The sequence below is a fragment of the Chlamydomonas reinhardtii genome, chromosome 17, assembly GCF_000002595.2.
Source record: "Chlamydomonas reinhardtii strain CC-503 cw92 mt+ chromosome 17, whole genome shotgun sequence".
Lineage (NCBI taxonomy): Eukaryota > Viridiplantae > Chlorophyta > Chlorophyceae > Chlamydomonadales > Chlamydomonadaceae > Chlamydomonas > Chlamydomonas reinhardtii.
In genome coordinates, this window is record NC_057020.1 from 1470067 (window position 1) to 1496089 (window position 26023).

Consider the following 26023-nt stretch of genomic DNA (forward strand, 5'->3'; position numbering starts at 1 on the left):
GAAGGGAAGGGAAGGTTGTAGATACCAGCCCAAACTAAACCGAACCCAATGCAATGGGGGGGAGGGAATGGTTGTGACAGCGGCCTGTGCAGTACGGGGCTGGGGTGCTTTGGGCGGTTGGGATAGGTTGGTGGCCCGTAACAAAGGTGCCTGGGTTTTGAGAAAACGAAGGGCGAAAGGTTTGAAGACGCCGGGCGCATGTTTATCTTTCTCTCACATTCGCTGAGTGAACTGCAACGCTGAATGCATCTTTTGCCCCGCTCAAACGCAAACACACACGCAGGTGCGCGCGCACGCCGTGAAGCGCCTGAACGACATGCAGACGGCGGGCAAGGTGGCGCGCGAGGCGCACTCCTACCCCGCGCCCCGGCACCTCAAGAAGCTCAACCCCGCAGCCGCCGAGGCAGAGGCCGACCTGGCGGCGGCCGCGGCGGCGGCAGGCCACGGCGGCGCCAGCGGCGGCGGCACCGGCGGCGGCTACATGCCCGTGGCCCCATTAGGCCGATCAGGCCTGCCCTCGCCCGGCCCCGGCGGCAGCAGGCAGGACGGCGGCGGTGGCGGTGGGGGCGGAGGGCCGCTGGCGCTGCCGTCGCCGGGCGGCGATGGTGGGGGCGGCGGCGGAGCCGCCGCCGACGGCGCAGGAGGCGCGGAGGGCGGCGGTGGGCAGCAGGTGGTGGCGGGTGGTGGTGGCGGTGGTGGTGTGGACTTGTCGGCGAGCACGCTGCAGCTGGTGGAGCAGGTGCAGGCCACCATAGGGCGCCTGACGGGGAAGATCGAGGCGCTGCAGGTGAGCGAGCGGGCTGGAGCGGGGAGTAAAGGGGGGCGGAGCGGCAAGGGGCCCTGGCTTACCTCTGTGAAGGGCTCGCAGCCCCATTGCCCGTCGCCATGTGCTACCGTGTTTGGTGGCGGAGGCGGAAGCATGCATTCTCAACCCAGCAGCAGCAATTGCGAAAGCCTGTCCCAGGGATATGGCCAAGGGCGCGGCCTTCCAGAAACGTGCCCACGGCACGGCTGCGGCTGCCGGCCCCACTTCACGCGGTGTGCTCATGCTCCCACGCCAACGGCCACCATGCCCGCCATTCCCATCCCCACCGTCACCTCCACTCACACCACCATCCCGGTGCGGTCCGGCCCGGCACGCAGGGCAAGATGGGCAAGATCCACACGCGGCTGGGGCGAGTGGAGGCCAACCCCAACATCTTCAGCGCCGGCCCGCCCATGGGTGGCATGGGCGCGGACCCTGGCGGCGCCAACAAGAACATCTTCGACGTGGACTTCACGGGCGGCATGTAGACCCAGGTGTAGTCCTGGCGGGCATGTAGACCCAGGTGTAGTCCTGGCGGGCATGTAGGCTCACACGTGACTTGTGTGGGTTGCGCTGGCGGCGCCACCACGTGGCGATGGCGGGGCAGGGACAGGGGCAGGCGGCTGGGCAGGCCTGCAGCGGCGGCCCGTAGCGGCGGTGCCGCGTCAGGCGGGCTGGGGCCGTGTGCGCATGGGTTTGGTGGTTGCTGGCTCTGTACTCCTAGCCGAGTTACGAGGGCTGCGCGGCTCTGCGGTCACGCCCCGGTTCCACGCAGTGCAATCTGCTTGTCGTTGTCTGCTGCTTTGATGGGGTTCAGGCCGTGGAGTGAGGCCGGATGTGGCCTCAGCTCGTAGGTGCGGCCGTGCACTGACTGTGTGACATTTGGTGTGTGACCGGAGTTGACAACCACTAAAAGACCTCCTTGTGGGCAATCTCATTGCACTGGGCATAGCTGCCGAAGCTTCATCAGCGGTATGCGCGCGTTGCCTCCACCTAACGACTCCACTTAAAGACAGCGACTTCTATGGGCTTTTGCCTTTCATTCTCTTGCACGGGTGGTGATAAACTTGGTATGCCGCACAGCATGCGTGCCGCAAGAGGCAGGCAGGCGGCGTTGACGGCACAATGCGGTGCGCGTATGGACGTGACGTTGGGAATGAGTCAGTCACACGTGACCATTGCAGCTGCTAGCTTTGTGCTAGAAGAGGGGGTTTGCGTGCGGATTCATCATGAGCATACTTGTGTCTTGCGGGTGCAATAGAATGGTATTGGTGTTCCGTGCTGACAGTGGGATAGGAATGCACAGTGTGTGGTCCAATTGTATATGCATGGCCACTTGGGCGCAAGGGTCGCACGCAGACGTGGCTGTTAGTTCTCATGAGCCCCAGGCGTGGGGTGGGCTTGCGGGGCTGAAACAGTGCTCCGCGCCTTTGCTGAATGATGGTCGAGGTATGAGTGTATGACGTCGGAAGTGCGGAAGGATGCGACGAATGCTGGGCGCGGCTCGGGACAAGTGCTGGACAAGTCAGAAGGACACGATGCGCTTCTGTATCCAGCTTAGTTGCCTTCTCCCCTGATGCCGTTGCCCCACGTTGCTGATCTTGCTGTCTCTCCTGCTCTGCCCTGGGTCGGTCTTTGTCAGCACGGACCTGCCCACACCGTGATAATTACAAGCACTTGGACCGTGGGTTGTCCAGCATAAGTGAGAGTTGCAGACGCCTGAGGGCAGCGAACAGTGCCACCACCCACCCTGAAAGAACGTGGCACACAGGCCTGTGGCACAAACGCAAACGTGAGCCCGGCTGAGCTGCCGCTTGCAGGCAAGTGCACGGCGTCAGCACATACCTATAACATTTCAAGCCAAGCGCACCTGATGCCTGACCGCAACGGCCTGTACTCCACACTTCCCTCCTGCAGTCCTGCTGGCGCCCCTTCCACTCCATTGTCCCCATAGCCTTGAGCCTCCGTCGTTCACCTATCCAAAGCTCCTTACCCTACCACTTCTTGGTCACACCTTGTCCTAGACCCACTACTGCTGCTCACGCCGGGCCACCTCGCCAGCTCTCTGGACGTGCCACGTCACTCCAGTCCTCACTTGCCGGCCTCGAACTTGGCCAGGAACTCATCCGCGGTCATGGGGTTGGAGAACATGGGGAACGTGAACTTGACTGCGGCGTCCTGCTGCTCCTGGCTGTGGGGTGTCCAGGACCAGATTGCGGGAAGGATGGCGAGCAGAGGGCTTGTCAGCACAGCGGCGCATGGTCGAGGATCAGCACTTAACCACGCTTGTCTCTCACTCACTCACTTACTCACTCACCTTAGGCTGCTGATGGTGCCGTCACACGCGGCGCTTCTTGGTGAGCGAGACCTCGGCCTTGGTCTTGGCGGAGCAGGGGGGGGGGGGTAGAATCTTCCGAAACAGACCCCATGCCTCAAATGGATAGAGTTCAAGGAGAAAATCACGAATCCGCTTTCAAAATTGAAAATGGGTTTCTGGGTGCAAAGTTATGACCCCTCAAAGTGGCCGGTCGGTCGGTCGGTCGGGGTAAAAGGGGGATCCATTCTCAAAAGTTGGGCGGGCGGGGGTCCCAAGAGGTTTTGCACAGGTTCGTGCCAAGTTTTGTTCCTAGCGCTTCTGTCCTGCAGCGCGCGGCACAATGGGTGCAGCTCAACGAGGCGTGCGTAGGTATACCCCAGACTTAGCACACATGCATAGTATGACTGCGGATGTTACAGAGGGGACAGTCCCAGCACCCGAAGACGCCGAGCCATCACATGCTAGCAGGGCCCAACGTGACTCCACCAACCCCGACTTGGCTGCAAACCCTCCCGCGGGCAAAGTCCGTGGGACTCCGCGCACAGTGAGTCCTAGCCAAGCCTCAACCCGCCAGAGCCCCACCGCTGTGCCTCAACGCCACAAGCCTAGGCACAGGAGTGCCGGGAAACGTAGTATGGGGTACTTTGGGGACCGGCATGTCGGCATTTGGAAGATGCCTGGGGAACGGGTCAGGGACAGGCCGGTTCCGGGCGGCTTTTGCATGGATGAACGCGTCAGCACAATTCGTACTATCAAGTAACATTGGAGTAAGCCGTTGCATAGCAGGCCAGTCTATCAGGATACTTGTCGGCGGACGGGTGACATGTCCACATGTCCACATGTCGGTCGGTCAAAGTGTGTTCCCAAGGCGGATCATTTACATAGCGATAGAGCTCACCGAGAGCAGTCGATTGGCATCAACCTGACAAAAAACTAAGGGGTTCTGAGGGGGTTTTGGGGGGTCGTACGGTAGGGGGGGTCGGTCGGTCGGTCGGTCGGTCGGGGGGTCCGGGAGGTTTTGTGGCATGGGGTCAAAAAAGTTTGTTCCTACCCCCCCCTGGGCGGAGTGCTTCTTGCCCTTCATGGCTGCCGAGATCTTGGCCTTGGTCTTACCCTACCACTCGCTCACACACAACTCATGCCCCGCGACACAGTGCACCGTGAAGGTGTACCTCATCTTCACGAAGAAGGGCGGGTTCCACCCAGCCCACGGCAACGGGAGCAGGGGCGGGAAGGCCGAAGGCCGGGTACAAGTTGCGCCACGTCATGCAGGTTGGCGGCCTGGCTGGAGGGCGTCTCAACCTCCACATGGCGGGAAAGAAGGAGGAGGAGAGCCGCGTAATCGATGGACTCGGCGACAAGCTCCCTGCCCAACAAGCACCGCAAGGCACCCGTGGCGGACACCGCGTGTGTGCTTGTGGTGTCAGTGTATGGTTGCCGGCTTGCCGCCTGACACCTGACACAGCGCAATCAAGGCCAAGTCGGAGAAGCCACGGCAGGACTCCTCCCTGGCTGGTGTCTGGATTGCGCAGTCGCCGAATGCGTTGGTTGCCTCCGCCAAGACCAAGGCCGAGGTCTCGCCCACCAAGAAGCCCCGCATGTGACGGCGCACTCCGGACACCAGCCAGGGAGAAGTCCTGCCGTGGCTCCTCCGACTTGGCCTTGATTGCGCTGGCCCAGGCGCCACTGATAATTGCATTTGTGTTGCCCCCACGCCAGGGCCTCGTTACCAGTACCGCGTTACCGTGCCTTGATCCAGAGCTGAGGAACACTGCTTGTGAACTGAGCGCCCGATGCTGGGGCGAGCTGAGCTGTTTGCTGGTGGCGGGCTGAAATGCTGCCGTGCACTCCTCGTTCTCCTAGTCACCCGGCCAGGCCAAACCGTGGGCCAAACGCCACAGATCATCACATTGTGTGCGGGAGTGCTGGACGGACTCGGGACGGCGCGCCGGCCTTGTCACTTGTCGCACTTGACATGGGGGCGGATATTTGCAGGTGGTTGACCGGCTGCCCTACCATGGAGCCCTACCGCTCAACCCGAAGAGGTCCCAGGGGCAGCTTTGTCGGGTTTCGGCACGCGAGATCCAAGTCTCTCCCGAAGCTTACCCCATCCCCGTTGACCTTTGTAGGCCCTGCAACAACCAATATAAACTGAGGATACGCTCATAAGCTCACACAAATAGAAATGGTCCTACTCCTAGTCACGCACACGATTGAAGTGCCCTCCTCGCGAGTGCCGCTATCCGCTATCATCCTGGTCGATGCCATCAAGCGCAAACAGCTGCCTCCGAATCTAAAATGCCGGCTGGTGGGTGCTGGGGAGCTCCCGGCAAAAGCCCTCGCTGCTCGGAGCAGTCTAGCGGGCACTTCTCGGGCAGGATGCAAGCGCAGTAGTGTCACCTGATGAAATACTGAACCTAGCGCATTCCATCCCAGGTAATCCCGAGCTCGGGGCACCACTCTTGCTCAATATGGGACGCTAGCTCGGTGGAGGAGCTCCAAGCTTGGATTGACATAAACCTCCTGGATGGCACAGCTAGCATCGCGGAGGTGAGTTAGAAACAAGCTGGCATCGCGGAGGTGAGTTAGAAACAAGCTGGCATCGCGGAGGTGAGTTAGAAACAAGCTGGCAACAAGAATTGAGCCTAGCTGCCCTGGCCTTCGCGTCGCTCGGGAAACGTCGCTATGAAAGAAGATACATGTAAAACGTCACTTAAAGTAGCTTCGACAATGCGAGGGGGGAGGCCGAAGCAGACATGGATGTTGCGCCAAAATCCCGCCAACTCTCAGCGGCGCGTGCACCGCTTACGCGGCTGGGATGTAACTATGCGGTTCCTTCGCTTCTTCTTCGAGCCACCGGGTCGGTTAGAAGGGTGCCGAGGCGCCCCGCAGCTCTGCGCCTTGGTGTCTCCTCCTTGGTACCCACCAGGTGCCCTTGCCTTCTCATGCCCCTCCTCCTTTACTGGCTTCAGATTCCCGAGGAGTTCACGTATGGCCTTTCGCTGGAGCTGACTACGGCGCGTGCTGCTGACAAGGTGCGTGTCAGGCCACCAGCAAAAGTGTGTGCGGGCTCGGGCATGAGGCGTGTGTTTTGGGCCCACTTCTTGGGCCCCGGGGGTTTTGTGCCGGGCTCCGCAAGGTAGGGGCAAGCCCGCAACAAGGTCAGCCATCAACGGCACCACCAGTCAACATCTTAGTCAATACCGGCATCATCTGCACGCAAGCCCCCCAGGTGTCCTCGCACACCTTGAACAGCACCTTAATGCCCCCCACAGAAACGTGTTGAGGGCTTGGAGTTGACGTACTTTCCGCACCGTTCTCTCCCATCGCCTCCCTCTTGTGCCGCCAGGTCGCCACCACCAGCAAATCCACGCTGGAGCGAATCAACACCACCGGCGCGCGCGTTATGGAGAGCATGTCGGAGAAGGTGCGAGTGAAGGTTGGTGCCCAACACTACGTCACTACTGCCCCTGCCGCCTGGCATGCAGGCTACTACCGTAGTACCGGTAGCTCAGCAACAGAGGCATATGGCGTATCGTCATCGCAATGTCTGCGGCACAGGAAGTCGCGAAGCTCGGCGATCCGCATGACAGCTTGAGCCCCTGGGCGTGGACTGGGAGCACGCGCGCCCGGTTGCGCGCCTGTCAGCATGTGGCTTCTTTGTAACGCGCACCATTCACCTAACGCCGGGCACTCCAACCGACACCTGCACCCACCCACATGCACTTCGCTCCACACCGCGCCTCGGCACCGCGCGGCCTCTCACCTCCTCTCCTCCTCCACCCTCCTGGTGCGCGCATCGCATCCTGTCGCAGCCAGGCTAGACAGCCTTCAGCGCAGCAGGGTAGCCCGCCTTTGCAGTCGGCACACCATGCTATTGCACGACCCCCGCCCGCGCTCGCGCTCCACCGGGGACCTCACCCTCCGCAGCCATGCACTCAAGCAACAGGGCATGGACGTCCAAACTCCTCTGGGAAACTCCATTTCTTCGCCCTGCCACACACTCCCTGCCACGCCCTTCACACATCTCTCTCATCCGCACCCTCCCTGTCACGCAGCTTGAGCAGCTGGACGCGCGCACCAACCTGATCACGGCCACCCGTGAGACCGCCTCCGCCGCCGCCGCTAAGGTGAAGCAGGCCACCAACAGCGCCATGGAGAACGAGAGCGTGCAGCGGGGGCTGCAGAGCCTCAGCACCTCGCTGCAGAGCGCAGGGTGAGAGGCAAGGGGGCGGGGGCAGGGGGGATGGGGAGGGGTGGGGGAGGGGAGGGGGAAAGGAGGGGGTGCGAGGGGTAAAGGAGGGAGAGAAGCAATGGTGGAGAAGAGGCAATGGAGGGGCCAAAGGAGTGGGGTTGTAGATACTAGCCCAAAGTAAACCGAACCGGCAGGAGGTGGGGGGTGGGCCACGTCCAGTGCCGGGGGCTCGGGGGCTGACAGGGCAGGGCAGGATGCAGTGGGTGCTGCGGGGCGTCGCGACGTGGCAGCGGGGACGGGGAGGAAGAGGAGGGGCGTGCGGGGTGGGGTTGCGGCAGGTCCAGGGGCAGCAGGGTAGTGCCAATGGTGCCGGCTGCTCGCTTGCACGGGCATTTACCCTACCGTTGGCCACCTCGCCCGCCCCTTCTAACTACCGTAGTCATGCCTGGAACCCTCTACCTCGCCGCACCCGAATCATGAATGTCCCCCCTGCCGCGCTACGCCCCGCCCCGGCCCGCCGCGCAGCACCAGCATGAACCGCGCCTTCACCTGGGTGGGCAGCAAGGTGAAGGAGTCCTTTGGCGCCGAGGCGGGCGCGGGCTACACGGGCGGTGGCGGCGTGGGCGGCGCGCAGTCCTACAGCGGCTTCAGCTCCGAGCCGCCCAGGTGCGGGCGCCGCCGCGAAGGACGGTGTGGGGGAGGGCGCCAGCCCTCACTCGCTTGTAGGAAGAGCGTGCCTTGTTAAATACTCGTGGGGGGCCCTCTGCACGCTTGTGTACACTGCCGTCCCTGGTACCCGATTCCCGACGTATCATGTTGCCTGTGCACTTGTCAACCCCGTCCCCAGCTATGAGGCCGCGGCTTACGCCTCCGCGCCCGCCGCGGCTGCGGGTCTGGGCGGCAGTGGCTTCATGCCGGTCAGCACGCACGCGGCGCGGTCGTCAGTCGACCACCAGCAGCAGCAGCAGCAGCAGCACCGCGTGGCGGGGCCGGGCCCGGTGACGGAGGACGCGGGGCCGATGCCGCAGTTCACGTGAGCGGCAGCTGCGGGGCTGGAGCCGGAGGAGGGCGAGGGGAGAGAGCGGGGACACAAGAGGGCGAGGGGAGTTATCGCCATACGTGAAACAAAGGAGTTTGGGGCACTGCGCGGGCGGCCCAAGCATGGCAGCGGGGTAGCTGGGCGCCGATCTCCTGCCGCTGATTCCTCTGGTTCTCCTCAACGGCGCCGGCACACACACGCACACGCACGCACACACACACACACACACACACACACACACACACACACACACACACACCACACCACACCACACAACGCAACGTAATGCACCACAACACACACACACACACACACACACACACACACACACACACATCCCTCACATCACACGCAAGTACCCAACACACACGCACCCCGTCCACTTACCCCCCCCTTACGCCTTCAATTCTTGAATGTAACCCCCCACACACACACACACTGTCTTTGCGCACCGTTTTCCTTGTGCCTTTAACACACACACACTCACACACACACGCATATGCAGCCTGGACGAGGGCGTGGCCAGCCCAATGGTGCTGTCGCCCGCCAAGGAGGCGGCGGAGGGCCACGCGGCCGGCCACAGCAACAATGAACACGACGATGCGGCGGCGGGCGGCGGCGAGGGCGGCGGCCTGGATGCAGCACCCATCGTGGCGCCGGTGGGCGCGGCGGCCACGTGAGGAGGGCGGCAGCGTTGGTGCGGGCCGCCTCAGGCGGACGTGAGGAGGGCAGTACCGGGGGTGTGTAGGGAGGAGGCAAGTAGCATGGAGGAGGCTTGAGAAATGGTTACGTGGAGCTGCTTGGATTGTGGCGGAAGTGCGAGTTCTGAGGCTCGCTGTTGCGCCGGTGTGCGTGCCTGTACCGAGCTCGGGGCTGTGACTGGGCTGTTAGGAGGTGCGCTAGTAGCATCGCGGGAGCAGCTGGAAAACCGGCAGTGACGCCCACGGTGGGAGAGAAGATTAAATTCGTGTTCAGTCGTGGATGATGAGGACTTTGTCAGTCCTGAAATGAGCTTGTGTAGAGTCCTGGGCTGTGAGAGCTTGCCGCGGGGTGAGAAGAGGGAGTGAGAGCTGTCTCAATTGAGACGCAGGGCTGCTTGTCGTGCTGCTGCTGAACGTAAACGCATTGGGGTTCTGGAGCGCTGCGTGTGCGCGTGCGTGTCTGTGTTTGTCGATGTTGCAGCAGCTGCAAGCTCTGCTGCGGCTGTCGTCGGCAGGGAATGCCGCTGAAGCGATGTGTCAGGACAGGCTAGGGCTGAGGAGGTAGTGACAGGGCACAGGGTGGTGCATGCGAGCTGTGCAGACGCCTGAACGCATCCACCAAACAAATGGCGGTTCCAAGACAGCTCAGACTAAGGGGCATGCTGATCAAGCCGGTGGCGCCTCAGTTTGTTAGAAGCGGACCAAGTGACAGGCCTCACACCGCATTCGGGATCCAGGGCGGATCCAGAGAGGAGCAGCGCTCTCGCCTGGAACTAACGAAGAGATAAGAGAGGTAAGAGAGTTGGGCATTCGAACATGGAGTCGCAACTGTTCCGTCTGATCAGCCGGTCACCTCGAGGTCCGCATATGGGTACACGGCCTGTCCCGCTCAGATATACACAGAGCGCCTTGCCTCTACAACAGCGCCGGCATCATGGTGTATGTGCCGGCCAGGCAAGGACGGGGCTGGCCCGGGAGATTGTTCCCACCCCCAGGTAGGGCCGCAGAAGCATCAGCTGCGGCCTAGCATGGCGGCCGTGGCGGCTGCAGCGTGGTGGGGCAGGGGTGCGTGAAGCTGACGGCGCATCCACGCGCAGCTGGTCTGGGCGGCGAATGAAGGGGGGCACGAGCGAGGGTGAGGAGCGCGTGCTGCTAGGGGGCTCTCAGCCGCCGCCCGCCGGTGCTGGTGCAAGCGCGGTGCCCCAGAGCTTGCATCTTAGAAGGGGACTGGGGCGGGCAGCGTAGATTGAACCCCGGCTGACCCCGAAATCTTCTACGCTCAATCCGTTTTGACTGAGCCCCCCGAGCGAAGCGATTCAGGGGGGGGGGGTTGAACTCCCAGGATCACCCGTGCGTGCGTGCGTGCGTGCGTGTGTGCGTGCGTACAGGGACCTGCCAAGGGGCTGCCAAACTACGATGCTGGGTAGGTTTGTGTGCAGGCGGTCTGAATTCTGAAACCGTTGCCACCAATCTTGACCTGTGTGCATATCATTCCTGGTGTTTCGCTGGCACCGCGCGCGGCTGCGGCTGCGGCATCGGTGCGTACCGTACACCTACCGCCGATGCATGCTCGCCGTCGCACATCAAGGCTGCCACTTGATGGGAAAAGTGGGCTGCGCCCACGCCACGCCTAGTCTGAGGCCGCATGCGTCTACATCAGCTCCCGGACATAGCCGGGGTCGGTTCGTAGAGGCACGGCCCGCCATGCGTCCAGCCATGTCCCGCTGTCAAGCATAAGAACAGCCAGCGCAGGGCAATCAACTAGGGGGAATCCTCTAGCCACAACACTTCTCACTGCTGCGGCCTACCACATACTGCGCGGTGCTATGCTCGCCAGCAAACACCCTAACTAGACACCGGCCGGCCTCAACCTGTGCGCCGGCGCCGCTTCTTGGGCGCTGCCCTCCTCCAAGTGGCCTTGCTCGCCCCCTCAGCTACGCACATGCACGCCGCAACTGCTGGGCCCAGGGCCGCTGTCACCGCCAGGCCCTGTGCCGCTGCGGCTGCTGCTGATGGGGCCAGGCCACACACATCCACCACCACCGTTGCAGGCAGGCACGGATACCTGGCGATCCTAGGGGGGTTCGCCACCAAATTAGCCGAAAACGCACAAAGGGGATGACCGCCCAGCCCATATCGGGAATGACAACATGACGGCGAACACGCACCCCTTGGGACCCACGCTCCAGGGTGCACCCGCTTACACCATACTACAGGCCCCGCCTGCCTCCTTTACCCTCCATATGTGCATCGCGGACGCATGCACCGTGTATATGATATCATAGCATGTCCACACAGCCACACCGCTTTTCAGCGGCCTGTCGCAGATCAGCAAGTCTTTGGAGACCTTTAAAACCCCCCGTTGCGTGAACGCGGCAACGAAGCCCCCATGCATATCAAATAAACAAAGGCCAGGGCGCATATGATGCCTTTGCAGGCATGCCGGCAGAAGGAACATGAAGAACGCACACTTGATTGTTCAAACAGGTACGGATATAACCACAGAATAGACTGATGACTTTTTATGTGAGGTCACAGCCACCTCCTTGTTCTCGCCTGTGATGCTGACATGAGTTCATGCTATGCCCCTGTCGATACCCACAACCCCACTAACACCCCATCGTATGTGCAAGCTAATGAACTCAACAGCCGCCCCATACCCTGGTCTCGATGCCGACCCAGCGCTGATCGTGTATGTACCACTGCCACCACCTCCTCTCAGCGTACCAGGCAGCAAGATATGAGCTTGCTCTCAATTCCCGTAACGTAATGGTACGGTATCTTCTCGCTTGGCGAATCTCAAGCCGATCAAAGTCCGCAGTGCGCGAAGCACATCACGCCGCAGCGCGCACACCCTTGCTGCCGCCCTGCCGCTGTCCGCTGGTGCTCCCTCCGCCGCCGCCGCCGCCGCCGCCGCCTGCACCTCCGGCGCTGCCCCCGCCGCTGCTCCTGTGGCCAGCGCCGCCTGCCCCGCCACTTGAGCTGTTCTGCCCGCCATGGCTGCTGTAGCCGCCGTGGCTGCTGCTGCCGCCGTGTGGGCTGGTGCTGCCGTGCTGCCTGCCCGCAGACACCGAGCCTCCCCGGGGCTTGTGGCCATGGCCAACGCTAGTGGACGCCGCTCTGCTCCCACCACCGCCCCCACCGCCTCCACCTGTGGTCGCCAGCCGTGCCAGCTGCGCTGACAGCTGGCGCACCTCCTTGTCCAACTCAGTGTGCAGCTCCTCATTCACGTCCACCTGCGATGAAAGATCAGCAGCAGCAAGAACAGAATCAGCGGCAGTGATTATATACAGGAGAGACAGCGAAAAGGGCTGGCAAGTCGCCACGGCAGATGGGCATCACGGGTGCCGGGGGCACAGCAACCCTGTTGCCACCCGACTCAGGCCTGAGGGCCGCGGGTGTTTGGCGCCCGCCCACAGCCCCTGATAAGCCCGCACGCAACCATGCACTCATGCGCGCACGCACGCATGCACGCACGAGCTCATGCACGCACGTACTCATGCACGCACGAGCTCATGCACGCACGTACTCATGCACGCACGTATGCGCGCACGCACGCACGCACCCGGGTGGTGAGCAGCACCAGCTGCTCGTCAAAGCCGCGCAGCACGGGGTTGTCCTGGATCATGGCTGACACGCCACGCCGGTACATGGAGGCGTTACCCGCCCCTCCTCCGCCGCCTCCTCCTCCGCCGCCCCCGCCTCCTCCTCCTCCGTTGTTGCTGCCGCTGCCGCCGGCTCCCGCTCCCGACTGCGAGGCGCGCGCCGCCCGCAGTGCCGCCATCTGGTCTGCCTGCAGCTGCTGCACTGTGGCGGCCAGCGCAGACACGTGCGCCTCGCCCGCGGCCTGCCGCAGGGCCGACACCTCCACAGCCTGTGGGTGACGCCAAGGAGCCAGACCCGCGAATGAGCAGGCGCCACACGTGCAATCGAGCCCGCCGCACAAGATGGAGGAGGAGCGGAGCACTACTTGCGCAGCATGCCCAAATCCGTACTGCTGCAGACCAACGGCCTCCACACCCCACACAGCCTCCACACCCAACACAGCCTCCACAGTTCCACCCCCACCGCGGCGCCACCCCCACCGCGGCGCCCCCAACTAAACCCCCGGCGCCCCCAACCAACCCCCCAGCGCCTCACCTCCATGCGATGCTCCAACAGGTCCACACTGCGCTGCAGGTCGGACAGCGCCGCCCGCACACCGCCCGGACCCAAGCCGCCGCCGCCGCCGCCGCCACCGCGCAGGCGCTCCGGGCTGGCACTCCTGCTGGACTCGGCGGTGCGGAGGCCGCCCGTGTAGGTGAGCCCGCCGCCCAGCCCGCCGCTGTCGACCGCGGCGGCGCCGCCGCCTCCGTCGCGCCGCCACTGCCGCCGCGGACTGGAGTCCGCACTACGACTGACGCCGCCGGAGGCGGCTCCCGCCTTGCCTTTTCCTCCACCTCCGACTCCAATTTCCCTCCCCTCCTCTCCCTCGTCTTCCCCGTCTTCCTCATCCGCTTCGGCCGCCCCCAGCCCTGCCAGGCCGCTCATGCTGTTGGCGGCACTGGTGGCAGCAGACAGCGCCACCCCCCTGCTGAAGCTGGGCTCTCCCAGGGCCGCACGCGGCCTGCCTCCACCTCCACCTCCTCCACCTCCCTCCTCGCCATCCTCCGTGTCTCCCACCTCCTGGCCCCCGCCCCTTCCCTCCACATCTTCCGCTGCCACTCCGTCCAGCTCGTCCTCTCCGGCGCCACCGGCGCCAACCTGGTCGCCGTTGCCGCCGGTGCTGCGCCGGTGCTGCGCCTCCAGCCGAGCCCGCAGCGCCCGCGCCGACACCTCATCCTCTGCCCCTCCGCCTCCGCCGCCGCCTGCTCCCGCTCCAGCGCGGCCCTTGAGCGAGGTGGCTCGTGAGGTGGCACGCGACACGGCGGTGTCAATGCGGCTGTCTATGTGCGCCATGGACTCGCGCAGCTCGTCGCGTGTGACACGCATCGACAGGCCCTTGTTCACCTGGCAGGTGGGGGCCGGGAAGTGGCGAGGCATGGAAGGGGACATTCGTTTTGGTTTCGTCGGGCGTCACTCACATACGTACAACCTCTCTCTCCCGCTCTTTTACACACACACACACACACACCCCCCAACGCTTTGCTACCTTTTTCCTGAGGTCGTCCACAATGGCCTCCAGGTCGCCCACCCTGTCCGTCAGCTGCTCCAGCTGCTGCGCCGCCACGGCCCCGCCCCCCACCGTGCTCATGGAGCCGCCGCCCAGGCCGCTGTAGCCGCGGGAGGCGCTGTGCTGCAGTAGCGGACCCGTGATACTGCCGGCGGCGGCGCCAGTAGAGGTGGCGGCGCCGCCGCCGTCAGTGGCGGTGACGCCTAGCGACGTCGCGCCGACGGAACTGAGATAGCCGTGGGCGCTGGGCGCAACCGACGTGACACTGCGGACTGAGCCCGGCCCGTCGCCATTACCGCCGCCGCCGCCAGCAGTCGTGTTGCCGCCGCCACCGCTGTCGGTTTCGTCGTCGTCGTCATCGTCGGCGCCGCCGGTGGTGCCGTCAACGCTGAAGCGCAGCTGCACTCCGGGCGCCAGGCGGAAGCTGACGCCTCTCGGAGCACCGCCGCCTCCGCCAGCAGGCGCACGCACCGAGCGCGCAGGCCACAACCCACCACCGCCTCCAGTGCCGCTGCCGCCGTGGCTCAGCACCAGCTGCGCAGCGGCGCCGCCCCCGTCGTCAGCAGGCCCCGCCGGAGGCGGCGAAACCGGCAGCGGCAGCGGCATTTGCACCGCGTCCGAGGCCGTCGGCGCCGGCGCTTGCATGCCGCCCGTGCCTCCATCTCCATCTGCATCGGGCCCTCCACTTCCAGCCGGCGGCGACGCGGATGGGGGCGAGCGCTGTGACTGCGCACGCGCCAACGGCGACGGCGGCGGGTTGCTATCCAGGCTGATGGTGCTACCGGGCCCATCTCCATTGCCATTGCCGGCGTTGCTGAACCGGGCTCGCGCCATGCTAGGTGAGGCGCCCTGGGGCCCGGTGACCAGATGGCTGGCGGCGACGGCCGCCGCCGCCGCGGCGGCGGCGCCGCCAGCGGAGCTGGCGGCCTCGGCAGCGGCCGCCGCCGCCGCGCCGGCCTCCTCGGCCGCCGCCAGCGCTTGCCTGGCTGTGCTGGCTGCTGTGTTGGCGGTGGCGGTGGCGGCTCGGATGCTGGCCAGCAGGTGTTGCACCTCCTCGGTGGCGGAGGAGGCCTGTGCCTGGGCGCTGACCACCTTGAGCACCATGTCCTGAGGGGGGGGAGGGGGGGAGGGCGGGAGGGGGGGAGGGAGGAGTGGGTGGGGAGGGGTGGGGAGGGGTTACATTCATGCTTAACTAAGGAAGTGGTAGACGGTAGACCATCTTGGGGGTGGGGGAGGGGGTTGGTTGTAGATACCAGCCCCAACTAAACGGAACCGAATGCAATAGGGCGAGGGCTGGGGTGGGGAGGGGGGTAGCCGGTCAGGGAGGGGGTGAGAGGGGGCCAGCCGGTCAGGGCGGGGTGAGAGGGGGCAGCCGGTCAGGGAGGGCAGGGGAGGGGAGAGCCGCTCAGGGAGGGGAGGATTGTGTGGGCGGGTGGGATGTTGCGGACGTGGGACGCTTTACATGTGTGGGATGCATCACCAGAAGGCAAGTGCAGCACGTTGCGCGTGGGATGTCGGTTTGATCGCAAGCCAGGTGGTTCAGAGGATACGGTAGCATACAGAGAGGCCGTACCCCACATGAGGCTGGCCGGCCGGCGCCGCCTCCCGCCGCCGCTTACCTGCACGCGCTCCTCCATCGCCGCCAACGCCTGACGCATCTCCAGAAGCACCGGCTCCTGCTCCGTAGACGCACTTGCTGCCGCCGCCGCCCCCGACGCCTCCGCCTCCGCCTGCGCCTTCGCCGCCGCAGCTGCAGCTGCCGCCGCCCGCTCCTGCTCCTGCTCCTGCTCATGTCGCTGCTGCAGCGCCTGCAGCGCCGCCTTCAGCCCAGCCACCTCCTCTGCACCGCCCGCCGCCGCCGCCTCAGCCGCCGCCACGCGCGCTGCTAGATCCGCCAAGGCGGCGTCCACAGACGCCACGCGGCCCTCCAGCTGCAGCTGCAGCTGCTGGCTGCTAGGCGCCGCCTTCGTGCCAGCGCCGCCTGGACTGCTACCGGCGGCGGCGCCGCCGCCGCCGCCGGCATCACTGCGCCGACCGACACGGCGTGTCATGCCGGCACCGGCAGCGCTGCCGCCACCAGGGCTACCAGAGCCAGCAGCCGCCGCACCCGCAACAGCAGCACCGGCGGCAGCACCGGCGGCAGCACCGGCGGAGGCGGCGGCGCTCTCGGCAGCGGCGACACGTGCCGTCAGGCTCCGCAGCCTGGCATCCAGAGGGGACACAGCCGCCGACACGGCGACAGTGGCGGCGGTCTGCGCCGCCGCCTGGGCCGCCGCCGCCGCCGCGGTGGCGGCGGCTTCCGGCAGCCGCCGATCCAACTCCCGCAGCCGCACCGCCAGAGTCGCTGAACCCTTCCCTAGCTTCTCCAGCCGCTGCTGCGTCTCCGCCACCGGGGCCTCGACCCTGGCAGCGCGGACGGCGCCGCCAGCTCCGGCCCCGGCTCCGGCCCCGGGTGACGCCGCGCCGGCGGTCGTTGCGTCCGTCGTCAGGGCGCCGCCGGCACCGGCGTCGACTGCGGGCCGCGTCGGCGGCACCATGTTGAGGGCACCGCCGCGGCCCGCGGGGCGATGGGGCGGCCGCGGCAGGGTAGGCGTGGCGGAGGTTGCTGGGCCGCCCGTGCCCGAGACACGCTTGGAGCCGGCCTCCGACTGGCGGCGGCCGCCGCCCTCGGACGGCCGCCGGTCGCCGTCGGACTGGCGGCCGCGAGCCCGGCGCCGCCGCCGGTGCTGCCCGAGCACCACCGTGGCCGCCACGCAGCCCAGGGCCAGAGCAACGGCGGCCACGGCGCCGCTCTCTCCGACGTCAGAGCTCGCGCCCGTGCCTGGCCCCTTGCCGGCCGCCGCAGCGGACGGCGCCGGCTTACCCGCCAGCAATGACCGCCCGCCAGCGCTTGGCGGCGGCAGCGGCGGCGCATGCTCCATCGAACTACAACCGCCGCCGCCGCCGCCAGTGGCGGCGCCCGACATGATCAACTGCCGTACTTGGTTCTCAAGCATGACTAACCGCCGCTCCGTCAGATCGGGCCCCGGTGCGCCTGTTGATCCGCGGCTGTCACGCTTTCCAGCCGCCAAACTGCTGATGCTGCTACAGCTGTCGCCGCTGCGGCTGCTACTGCCGGCCGCCGAGGCTGCGTCCGAGGCCGAAGATGCAACGCTCGAGGCCCCTGCTGCTGCAGCCGTGGCCGCCGCTGCCGCAGTCAGCTCCTCCACACGTCTCTGTAGCTCTGCCACCGTAGCTGACAGCTGTGACAGCTGCTGCCCATCTGCCCCACCGCCATCGCCGTCGCCGCCAGAAGCGCCGGCACCGCTGCCCTTGCCCGGAGAACCAACGCCGGCGCCGGCGCCGGCGCCGTCGGCGCAGGCGCCAGTGCCCGGTCCCTCCGCGGCGCCCGACAGCCGCTCCATCCGCCGGTTGCTCAGGGCTGCAGTGGAGAGGTAGAGCGCACCCGCCGTGCCGGCAGCAGGCGCCCCTACCCCTGCTCCCACTCCCAATACCGCACCCGCTGCTGCTGCCCCGCCGCTGCCGGCGCCTGTCTGGCTGACCCGGCCTGGTCGCTCGCGCTCCCACGCCTCCGCCCGCTCCTCCAGGCGACTCAGCCGCGCCTCCAGCGGGTCTGGCGAGCTGGAGGCGTGCATGATGGCCACCGCCGCTGAGGCCTGCCCCGCCCCGGGCACCAGCACCGGCAAGGTGCCTGCCGCGTCAGCCCCGGCTCCTGCCCCGGCCCCCGTGTAGGAGGGCAGGCCGCTGCACGACATCCGGCTGGGGTGGGTCATGTACTGCTGGCCGCGCACGGCGCGAGGCGAGGAGGTGGCGGCGGTGGCGGCAGTGTTCGGCGGCAGGGCACTGGTCGGCGGCGACTCCTCAAACGCCTGTGGCATGTAGAAACGTCAAGCGCTTCAATAAGAATTAGATAGACTGTCGAAAGCAACATAGCCGCTAGGATGTACGTGGACAATCTTGCATCCGCTGCGTCATGTCCAATCACATCTCTTATCCGCCGCCACCGGGCATCGTGCACCCTGGCCGATTCAGGAAAACCCGGTGCCCCTCCGTTGGTCCACCCACTCACATGTAGCGGCGGCGGTCGGGGCCGTGGCCGACTGTTGGATCCCCCGCCCCCGCCTCCACCTCCACCTCCCGCTGCCGCCAGTGCCCCGCCTTGTGGCAGCATCAGGTTGGGCGAGGCAGGACTGTGGTCGCCCAAGCCCATGCCGCCACCAGCAATGCTCTGCCGCCGCAGCTGAGGCGAGGCGCTGGCACGGCTGATGCTACTGCCGGCGGCGCCGCCGCCCGGCAGTAGCCGGGGGCTGCTGTCTGCCCGGCCGGAGCCGGCATTAGCCACCGCAGCTGAGGCTGCTACAGCTGCTGGCCCCGGGTTGCTGCTGCTTCGCCCGCCCGGGCTGAAGCTGGCAGAGAGGTTCGGCAGCTGCCGCCGCAGCGCAGTGGGATTCGAGCCGGGGACTGGCGACTGCACGCCGCCGCCAGCACCAGGGGCGGCGCCGCCGCCGGATGGTGGCGCCGGGCCACGGTTGTTCGGCTGCGACATCGTAGCCGCGTGGCCCAAGCTGCTGCCACCGTGAACGGCACCCGGGTTGGCGTAGACATCAGCACCGGTACAGAACTCTGAAGTTGCAGTTCTGCTCTCGGCAACCATGCCGCCGCCACTGGGCATGCCAGTAAGGCTCGAGCGGCCAAAGCCGACTATGGGCGCCTGCACGGGCCCCAGGGCCAGGCCGCCGAAGCCGCTGCTGCTCGCGCGTCGCAGCGTCAGCTCTGCGAACGGCTGCGGGCTAGCGGCGGGGCTGGCGGATGCTGCGGCCGGGGCTGCTACGCCGTAGACCTGCTGCAGCGTGGCGGTGTCGGTGCGGCGCCGCGCGGGGCTCATCTGAGTTGGGCGCTGGCGGTCAGGGCTGGCGCTGACCTGAGGAAGCTGCAGCGACCCCAGGACGGAGGCGCCGGGTGCCGGGCCCCCCATTCGGGGCTTGCTGCCGCTCGTGGCGCCATCCCAAACACTGCCCGCAGAGGGCGGCCCGGCACCGCCCGGCGAGGACGGCCGCCTGCCGCCTTCACCCGTGACGCTGGGGAGCATGGCGGCTGGGTTTGTAGGGTACACAAGGAATGTGAAGTGAGCCATTCGTCTCACATGCGACGCGGTCAAACCGCCAGCGCTTTGCCCGCTTCAGCTTGGTCAGCTTCAAGTATACCTCGGTAACAGACTACCGTGACAACTGGCTGACGGCTGACGGCGCCCTCGTCTGCCGTTTCCGTAATGCCCGTGCACGCAACTAGCGCTTGTACTTGGTGCATCGCATTACCTGTCAATAATGAAGCTTCAGGCTAGCTTTGTATCGTAGGCGGCACTCGCAGTGCGCGCTAAACACACCGGCAGCATGTGGAAGCTTCGCACGAACAAACAGGAACCGGTCAACCTAATGCTGTTCCTAAACGAAAGCCGGTGAGTACTTCGTACGTTGGAACTCGGGCGGCTTACAAATAAGTGCGAAAGCAACTTCCAGGCCGGAACTTGTAATCGAGGCCTCTTGCGCCAAGCTCGACGCACGTACACAGCAAGAGAGTGTGGCTGCCTACCTCTGGTATGATAATAATACGCAGAAAGTCAAAGCAAGAGGGTTTCCATAAGGTTTCCCCCACGGCCCCAGGACCATCTCGTCACCTCCGTGTGCTTCCCTTGCAAGACACCACCGCCAGCCAGCACTCCTGCTGCCTGCCTGCCGCTACAGCTGCATCCGCTTTGCTCGAACATCAAGTGTGCCCAAAGCCTACGACTCCATCGGCTGCCCTTGGGCCGCCACCTCCGCCACCGCCTCCGCCCCTGCCGCACCCGCGCCCGCCTCCCCAGGCGCCCCTGCGGCTGCCGCAGCCGCCTCCGCCTCCGTCTTTGCCGCTTCAGCCGCCGCGGCCGCCATGCCGGCCTTGTGTTCGGCGGCGGCGGCGGTGGCCTTGGCGGCTCCCTCCTTGTCGCCGCTGGCCTCCAGCTCGGCGGCAAAGGCCTCCAGACGGGCCTGCTCCTCCTCCGCGCTCTCCTTGGGCTGCAGTACAGGGCGCGGTACAGGCCGGGGTGCACGCGGTGTCATGAGTCATGTGACACGTACACGTGCCGTAAGCGTCTTGCCAGACACGCGAACGTGCAATTGAACATATACACTCTCACACACACACACACACACACACACACACACACACACACACACACACACACACACACACCTTGACGTTGTAGTTTGTGAAGCCGTCCCACATGAATGCCTCCAGCTTGCGGCCGCCAAAGTACCTGTGGGGTGGAGAGGCAGCGTTGTGAGAATCCATGGCAGGGTGCGGTCACGGCGTGCCCGTGTTCACTGCGAGCTACAGACGTGCGCAAGGCCGCACAAGGCGCGGAAGGACAAGCCGCTCGCAGAGCGCGCATGTCCCCCGCCAATGTGCGCCCATGCCTGCAGGCCCATGCGTGGTCGCCACTCCCAAACACACACTCGCGCCAACGCATACTGTCGGCCCCGTGCCCTTGCCTCTCCGAACGCACGTACCCACACCCACCTCCCATTCATGAGGCCCACGCACGCCTGCGCCGCGTCCGGCGTGCGGAAGCGAATCGTCACCACACCCTGCACGAGCAGATAACGAAGAGCAGACGCAGCAGAGCGGGCGTCTCAGGAAGCGAAAAAGTCCTGCACAATACAAAGGCGTGTTGCCACAGCCAACATGCCTACTCTGCCCCTTGTGCACACGACCCATTGCAACCAGTATGCGGCGGTCACGCGCGGTCACTGACTGACCTGCGGGTTGTGCTTGAAGATGCGGACCTTGTCGATGTGGCCCAGCTTGGAGCACTCGGCCCGCACGTCCTGCTCCAGCTCCTCTGTGGCGATGTCAAGGGGGTGGGCGACGGGGTTCAGTCCATTCGGGAAACAGCTACTAAGTCTCCATCTTCAGACCAGACTCTGGCTACTCGGCCACACAAGGCCTCCCTCCTATCCTCTGGCGATTCCGCCCCCTCCACCAGCAGCTCTCCGCCCGCTCCCCTCCCGCCTGCACCTGTGAGCCGCATGTTGTCCCGTCACCCCGCTCCCCCTCCCCCTTCCCCACCCACTTCCTCTCCCGCTGCACCTTCCCCTTCCCCTTCCCCACCCACTTCCTCTCCCGCTGCACGTGTGAGCAGCATGGTTCCAGTCACCCGCCGCCCTCCCCTCGCTTGCAACTAACACCTCTGCCTGTGCCCCGCTCGTTTTCGTTGGTTTTGGTGTAGTTTGGGCTGGTATTTACAACCCCCGCCCCCTCCCCTTCCGCCCGCCCGCCTGCACCTGTGAGCAGCATGTTGTCCAGGAAGTCGTCCGGCGCGAACATGTGCATCAGCACCGTGGTGGTGCGCTCCGGCGGCGCGCGGTCGTCGAAGCCCGCCCAGCCCAGCGCGCGCGCCTCCAGCGCGGCCAGCTGCTTCTTCTTGTCGCGCTTGTTGGTGGACTGCGGGGAGGAAAGGATCCCAGGCAGGCATGTTGGCAGGCAGGCAGGTAAAGATGCCCAATCATCTCCAAACAGCCAGGAGGGTGGGCTCGGCACGGCGGCGTCGAGGTGAAGGCGACAGGTGCCTACCTCACTTGGCCCTGATCACCTTCCACCCCACTCGCCCGCCTTCCCCTTTCCCACAGCCCGTTACCACTGCAGGTACAGCTGATACGCACGCGTCTCTCCAGGAGCGCTTTTCGCGCTCAATTCGCAACTCGCGCACGTATTTGTTCGGCACTAATCAGTGCAATCCAACGCATTACGGTATGGGGTCGCCACGACCGCCACCTCTACAGCAGCCTACATCTTCTTTCTACCCCCCCTCTGCTCACCTTGCCCACGTACGTCTCGCCCTTCATCTGGAACTGCGCCTTCTCAACAGTCATAGTGTGCCCCATGCCGGCCCTGTGAGGGCGGTGGGGAGATTGGAGCGATGGAGGGCGTGGCGATGGTATTATTGTTTGTAGTGCGCACTGTTGGTGCTGTGGAGATGGGCAGGTGAGCCACAGTGTGTGCGTGTTCCGCTGTGCTACCCAGCGAGCCCCCTGCCTGGCCCACCCATAAGTCAGACGGCCGGCATTCACAGTGCCCGGTGTCAAACGCCCACTGCCGCGTGCAGCCACACACGGTCGCCCGCACCTGAAGTAGGCGCCGTTCAGGAACTGGCAGGCCAGGTCCACAGACGGCTCCTGCGGGGATGTGGGGATGAACGCTTCAAGACCATAATTTATGGCACGCAGCAACACACAGTCGGTAACGCGGCACACAAGACACGTGTGTATGCCAGCCATGCGACACGCACGCACACACGCACACAATGCAGGGATTACCCGCTAGTCTCTGTCTGCCCCTCTATGCTGGTTTAGCTTGGTTTAGCTTGGTTTGGTTTAGTTTGGCCTGGTATTTGCAAACCCCCTACCCACCTTGAGGTACGACACCAGCGCATCCCCCTTGAGGTCGCCGGTGTCCTTGTCCCTGCGAGACCGCGGACGTGTCAGGTGTGTATGCCCTTGTATATCCATGTGTGCGCGCGTCGTTGGCGAGTAAGAAGAGAAACGCCCGCCCACGACTTCTAAGCCACATGCTTCTGACCCACGCCTGCCTCTGTCATTCCCGTAGGCCAGCGCCATTCACTCGCCCCACCCCCGCCTTGACTTCTTCCATAATCATGAATGTAACCACCGCCCTCGCCCCCTCCACGCACCTGTACAGCTTGATGCGCGGCTGGCCCTTCTCGTCCACCTTGATCACGCCGCACTTGCCAAACGTCTCCGCCACCTCCACCAGCGTCACGTCCAGTGGCAGGCCCGTCACATACACGTTGGTGTTGATCTGTGGTGGGTCAGGAAGGAGGCACACAGAGGGGTTGTGGTCAAGACTAGGCGGTAGGTGTGATAGACTGATAGGAACTGGTGGTGGGAGCATAACAAGAAGCATACTTGCGTTATGTAGCAGCCGGTCTCGAGGCGCCTGTGACGTACACAAACATTGCCCCGAGCTACTTCTCCCCCAAACCCAATCCTCACCTCCACGCCTCAAGCCTGGCCACACGGACTCACCTTGAGGTCAAACCAGTTGGCGGGCTTCTCCTCCTTGCCCTTGCCCTTCCGCCGCCGGCCGGCAATCACTTCTGTCGCCCCCTCGCCACCCTCAGCAGTGGCCCCTGCTGCCGCCGCGCCTTCCCCGCCCTCTGCCGGCCTCGCCACAGCCCCTGCCGCCCCTGCACCGTTGGTGCCTTTAGCCGCGGCCTCCTCCCCGTGGCCCTTGTGCCCTTTGCCGTGCGCCGCGCCCTTCTTGCCGCCCTTGCCGCCGTCAGCCCCGTCTGCGCCGCTGCTGCTTGCGTCCTTGCCCGCTTTCTGCAAGGTCGAAGCACGCAAACAAGGGCAGGCAGGATCAGGACATATTGGTTCATCGCTTTGCTCTAGTTGGAAGCTAACAGTGCGGAGCGCGAGCAAGCACGGCACAGCAAGGTAGGCCGCACGGGGCCACGCCTGCTGCACGGATGCACACATATACACGGCTGCGCCCACTGCTTACTTTACGGTCGCGCTTTTGTGTCTCCTCCGCCTCCTCCGCCTCAACCTCCGCCGCCCGGACCTGGGCCAGCGTGGGAATCACCTCGTCTTCGGGCTGCGGGGGGTGGCGAAGGTGTGGTGGAGTGGCGGGCGGGCGCAGGAGCAGGGGCCGGGGGCGGGTGTGTGTGAACGGCCAAAAAACCAGGAAAGGGGAAACGAGTTTTACACAGGCGCTGCATCACGCTGCACATGTCACTGGGTACGTCATCGTTGCCCATGCCACTCGGCACACACAATCACACAAACACACACGCCACGCCACGCCCCCGCCTCACCCACCGCGTACGTCATGGCCTCCAGGTCGTACCCCAGCTCCTCGGGGGCGGGCGCGGCGCCGCCCTTGGGCATGTACTTGCGCAGCCTGGGGGCGTGTGCGTGTGGGCGTGAGTGAGCGCGTGCTTTAGCGCATACGGGGTGCAAGCACGCAGGGCAACGTGCCTGCGCCTGCGGGCTGGCACAGGCACGATTCCGGATGAGGCCCCAAGGTCCGTCGCTATCCCATCGCCCTCACTCAGCCACCCGACCCCGACAACGCGCCCCAGGCCCAACTCAATCCCCCTGCCCCCAGGCCCTGTGCCCCCGCGCCCCGCACCCACTTGGTGTCCCACACGTAGGTGGTCCCATCGTCGTCCTCAAACTCCAGCTCCTCAGGCGTCTCAGGCCTCTCGCCAATGCCCGGCTCCTCGCCCGCCGCCGCCTTGGCTGCTTCCGCCGCAGCCGCCGCCTGCGCAACAGCGAGGAACAGCAGGCCCCAGCTCCCATCAGTGCCAACAGGTGCGGCCCCCAGTCTTGGCGGCGGGCTGCCATTGGACACATAACACACAGCCCAGGCCCTGCGGCTACCCGCCAGCCCGCCTCCCCATGTATGGCGCTGCTCACGACACTTTCAGCGCTCTGACCCCCCCCCCCCCCCCGTGGGAATTGGACTTAAAACTACCGTCGCCCTGTCACCTTGGCTGCCCGCTCCGCCTCCATGGCCGCCTGCTCAGCCTCCAAGATCTCAAACTCATCCCTCCTGCGGGCCAGTGTCAATGGGAGGCAAGTGCGCGCGCCACAACGCAAATCGACATCACAGGGCCAAGTGTGCATGCGTGCTCCCTGGGGCGTTCAGTCTGTGCGGCGGCACGAATCTGCCCAGCGCCGTGGCGCGCATTGCCACCTCCCTGGCTATCCCACCCCTTCGCCCTTCGAAGCCTCACCTCCTCAATCCCAGCGCCCGCTTTGCTGCCCCTCCCCTTTGCCCGAGCCCCTTCTCTCCCCCCTCCTCCCTCCCTCTCCTCCCTCCCGCCCACCCTCCCCCCTCCTCCCTCCCCGCCTCCCTCCCTCTCCTCCCCCGCCTCCCTCCCTCCCTCCCTCCCTCCCTCTCCTCCCTCCCTCCCTCCCTCCCTTTGCTGCCCCGCCTCACTTGACCCGCTTGGGCCGGCTGCCTGCTCCCTCCTCCTGCTCGGGGTCCCGCACCAGATACGCCAGGTCCTCCGTCTCACTCAGCTTCTTCCACTCGGCCCGCCCCTCCGTCCACACGTGGCTGTCGCCGCTGACGTGGCCGTCGTCCAGCAGGCCTGAGACGAGGGGTTGGGGTTGAGGGGCGAGATATGGGGAGGCATTGGGGGGGGGGGGAGAGGAATGGGAAGGCAGGCACGCAGGGAGGGAGGCACGCAGTTTCTCCTGTGCGGTGCGTACTGGGCCCCTGCCCCCGTGCCGTCCCGTCCCGCCTGGCCCCCGCCCCCGTTTGGCCGCCAGTACAGCCCTCTGCACGGCCAAGACCCATCACGGCTACCCGCCAAATGTTACATGCGAACCACGCACGGTAGCACAGGCTTCTAAGCTGCTGGCAAACCGGCTTTGAGCCCCCCCCCCCCCAGCCCACCTTTGAGCGCCGGCTCCGCGTAGGGGCCCAGCGGCTGGCCGCCGGCCGGATTCGCGATCCACCAGCCGGTGCTCATGTTGGTAAGTGTTCACAGCTAATGTCTGCGCCGTAAGTGGCGTACTAGTCCGTGTCGCTGGTCTAGAAGGTCTGCGACTTTCGCGACCAGAGCAAGCTGCCCCCCCCAGGTTGCGACAGGTAATTTCCTGGGTTTCTTTAAAAGCTTTTGGCGGGGTCACGTCGGCTGAAGGGACGCCTCAATGCACTTGGCGCGATCCAAACTTGGGAAGGCTCTGAACGAAGGTGTAGTTCCAGAGTATGCTGGTGCGCGAAACTATGATACTGTTTTTGTAT

The 26023-nt window shown here is 65.3% G+C and overlaps 4 protein-coding genes across 4 annotated transcripts in view; 2 read left to right on the top strand and 2 right to left on the bottom strand.

Moving 5' to 3' along the window:
- The window catches only part of CHLRE_17g706900v5 (uncharacterized protein), a 6605-nt gene extending 4236 nt beyond the window's left edge, over positions 1-2369 (top strand). The window contains exons 10-11 of the mRNA XM_043072013.1: positions 284-787; positions 1144-2369. Coding sequence (XP_042914472.1) covers positions 284-787; positions 1144-1293 — 654 coding nt within the window. The 3' untranslated portion in view covers positions 1294-2369. The remainder of the gene's footprint in view (positions 1-283; positions 788-1143) is intronic.
- A 2865-nt stretch (positions 2370-5234) lies between these two features.
- CHLRE_17g706950v5 (uncharacterized protein) lies at positions 5235-9866 on the top strand. The gene is made up of 8 exons (XM_001691655.2): positions 5235-5430; positions 5559-5672; positions 6095-6157; positions 6472-6549; positions 7181-7338; positions 7843-7983; positions 8165-8350; positions 8862-9866. The coding sequence occupies exons 1-8, from the start codon at positions 5308-5310 to the stop codon at positions 9034-9036; spliced, it is 1038 nt and encodes a 345-aa protein (XP_001691707.1). The 5' UTR covers positions 5235-5307; the 3' UTR covers positions 9037-9866.
- An 872-nt stretch (positions 9867-10738) lies between these two features.
- CHLRE_17g707000v5 (uncharacterized protein) lies at positions 10739-19614 on the bottom strand. Its single transcript, XM_043072014.1, has 7 exons — positions 18279-19614; positions 17709-18078; positions 15829-17630; positions 14189-15316; positions 13198-14046; positions 12623-12931; positions 10739-12293 (listed from the first exon to the last, which is right to left on the bottom strand). The coding sequence occupies exons 1-7, from the start codon at positions 19296-19298 to the stop codon at positions 11892-11894; spliced, it is 5880 nt and encodes a 1959-aa protein (XP_042914473.1). The 5' UTR covers positions 19299-19614; the 3' UTR covers positions 10739-11891.
- Positions 19615-19684: 70 nt separating this feature from the next.
- On the bottom strand, positions 19685-25984 carry CHLRE_17g707050v5 (uncharacterized protein). The gene is made up of 16 exons (XM_043072015.1): positions 25673-25984; positions 25211-25364; positions 24757-24820; positions 24402-24529; positions 24085-24166; positions 23768-23860; positions 23290-23586; positions 22935-23062; positions 22654-22705; positions 22370-22419; positions 22063-22135; positions 21529-21688; positions 21004-21086; positions 20765-20832; positions 20438-20501; positions 19685-20259 (listed from the first exon to the last, which is right to left on the bottom strand). The coding sequence occupies exons 1-16, from the start codon at positions 25746-25748 to the stop codon at positions 19990-19992; spliced, it is 1842 nt and encodes a 613-aa protein (XP_042914474.1). The 5' UTR covers positions 25749-25984; the 3' UTR covers positions 19685-19989.
- Between the last annotated feature and the right edge of the window lie 39 nt (positions 25985-26023).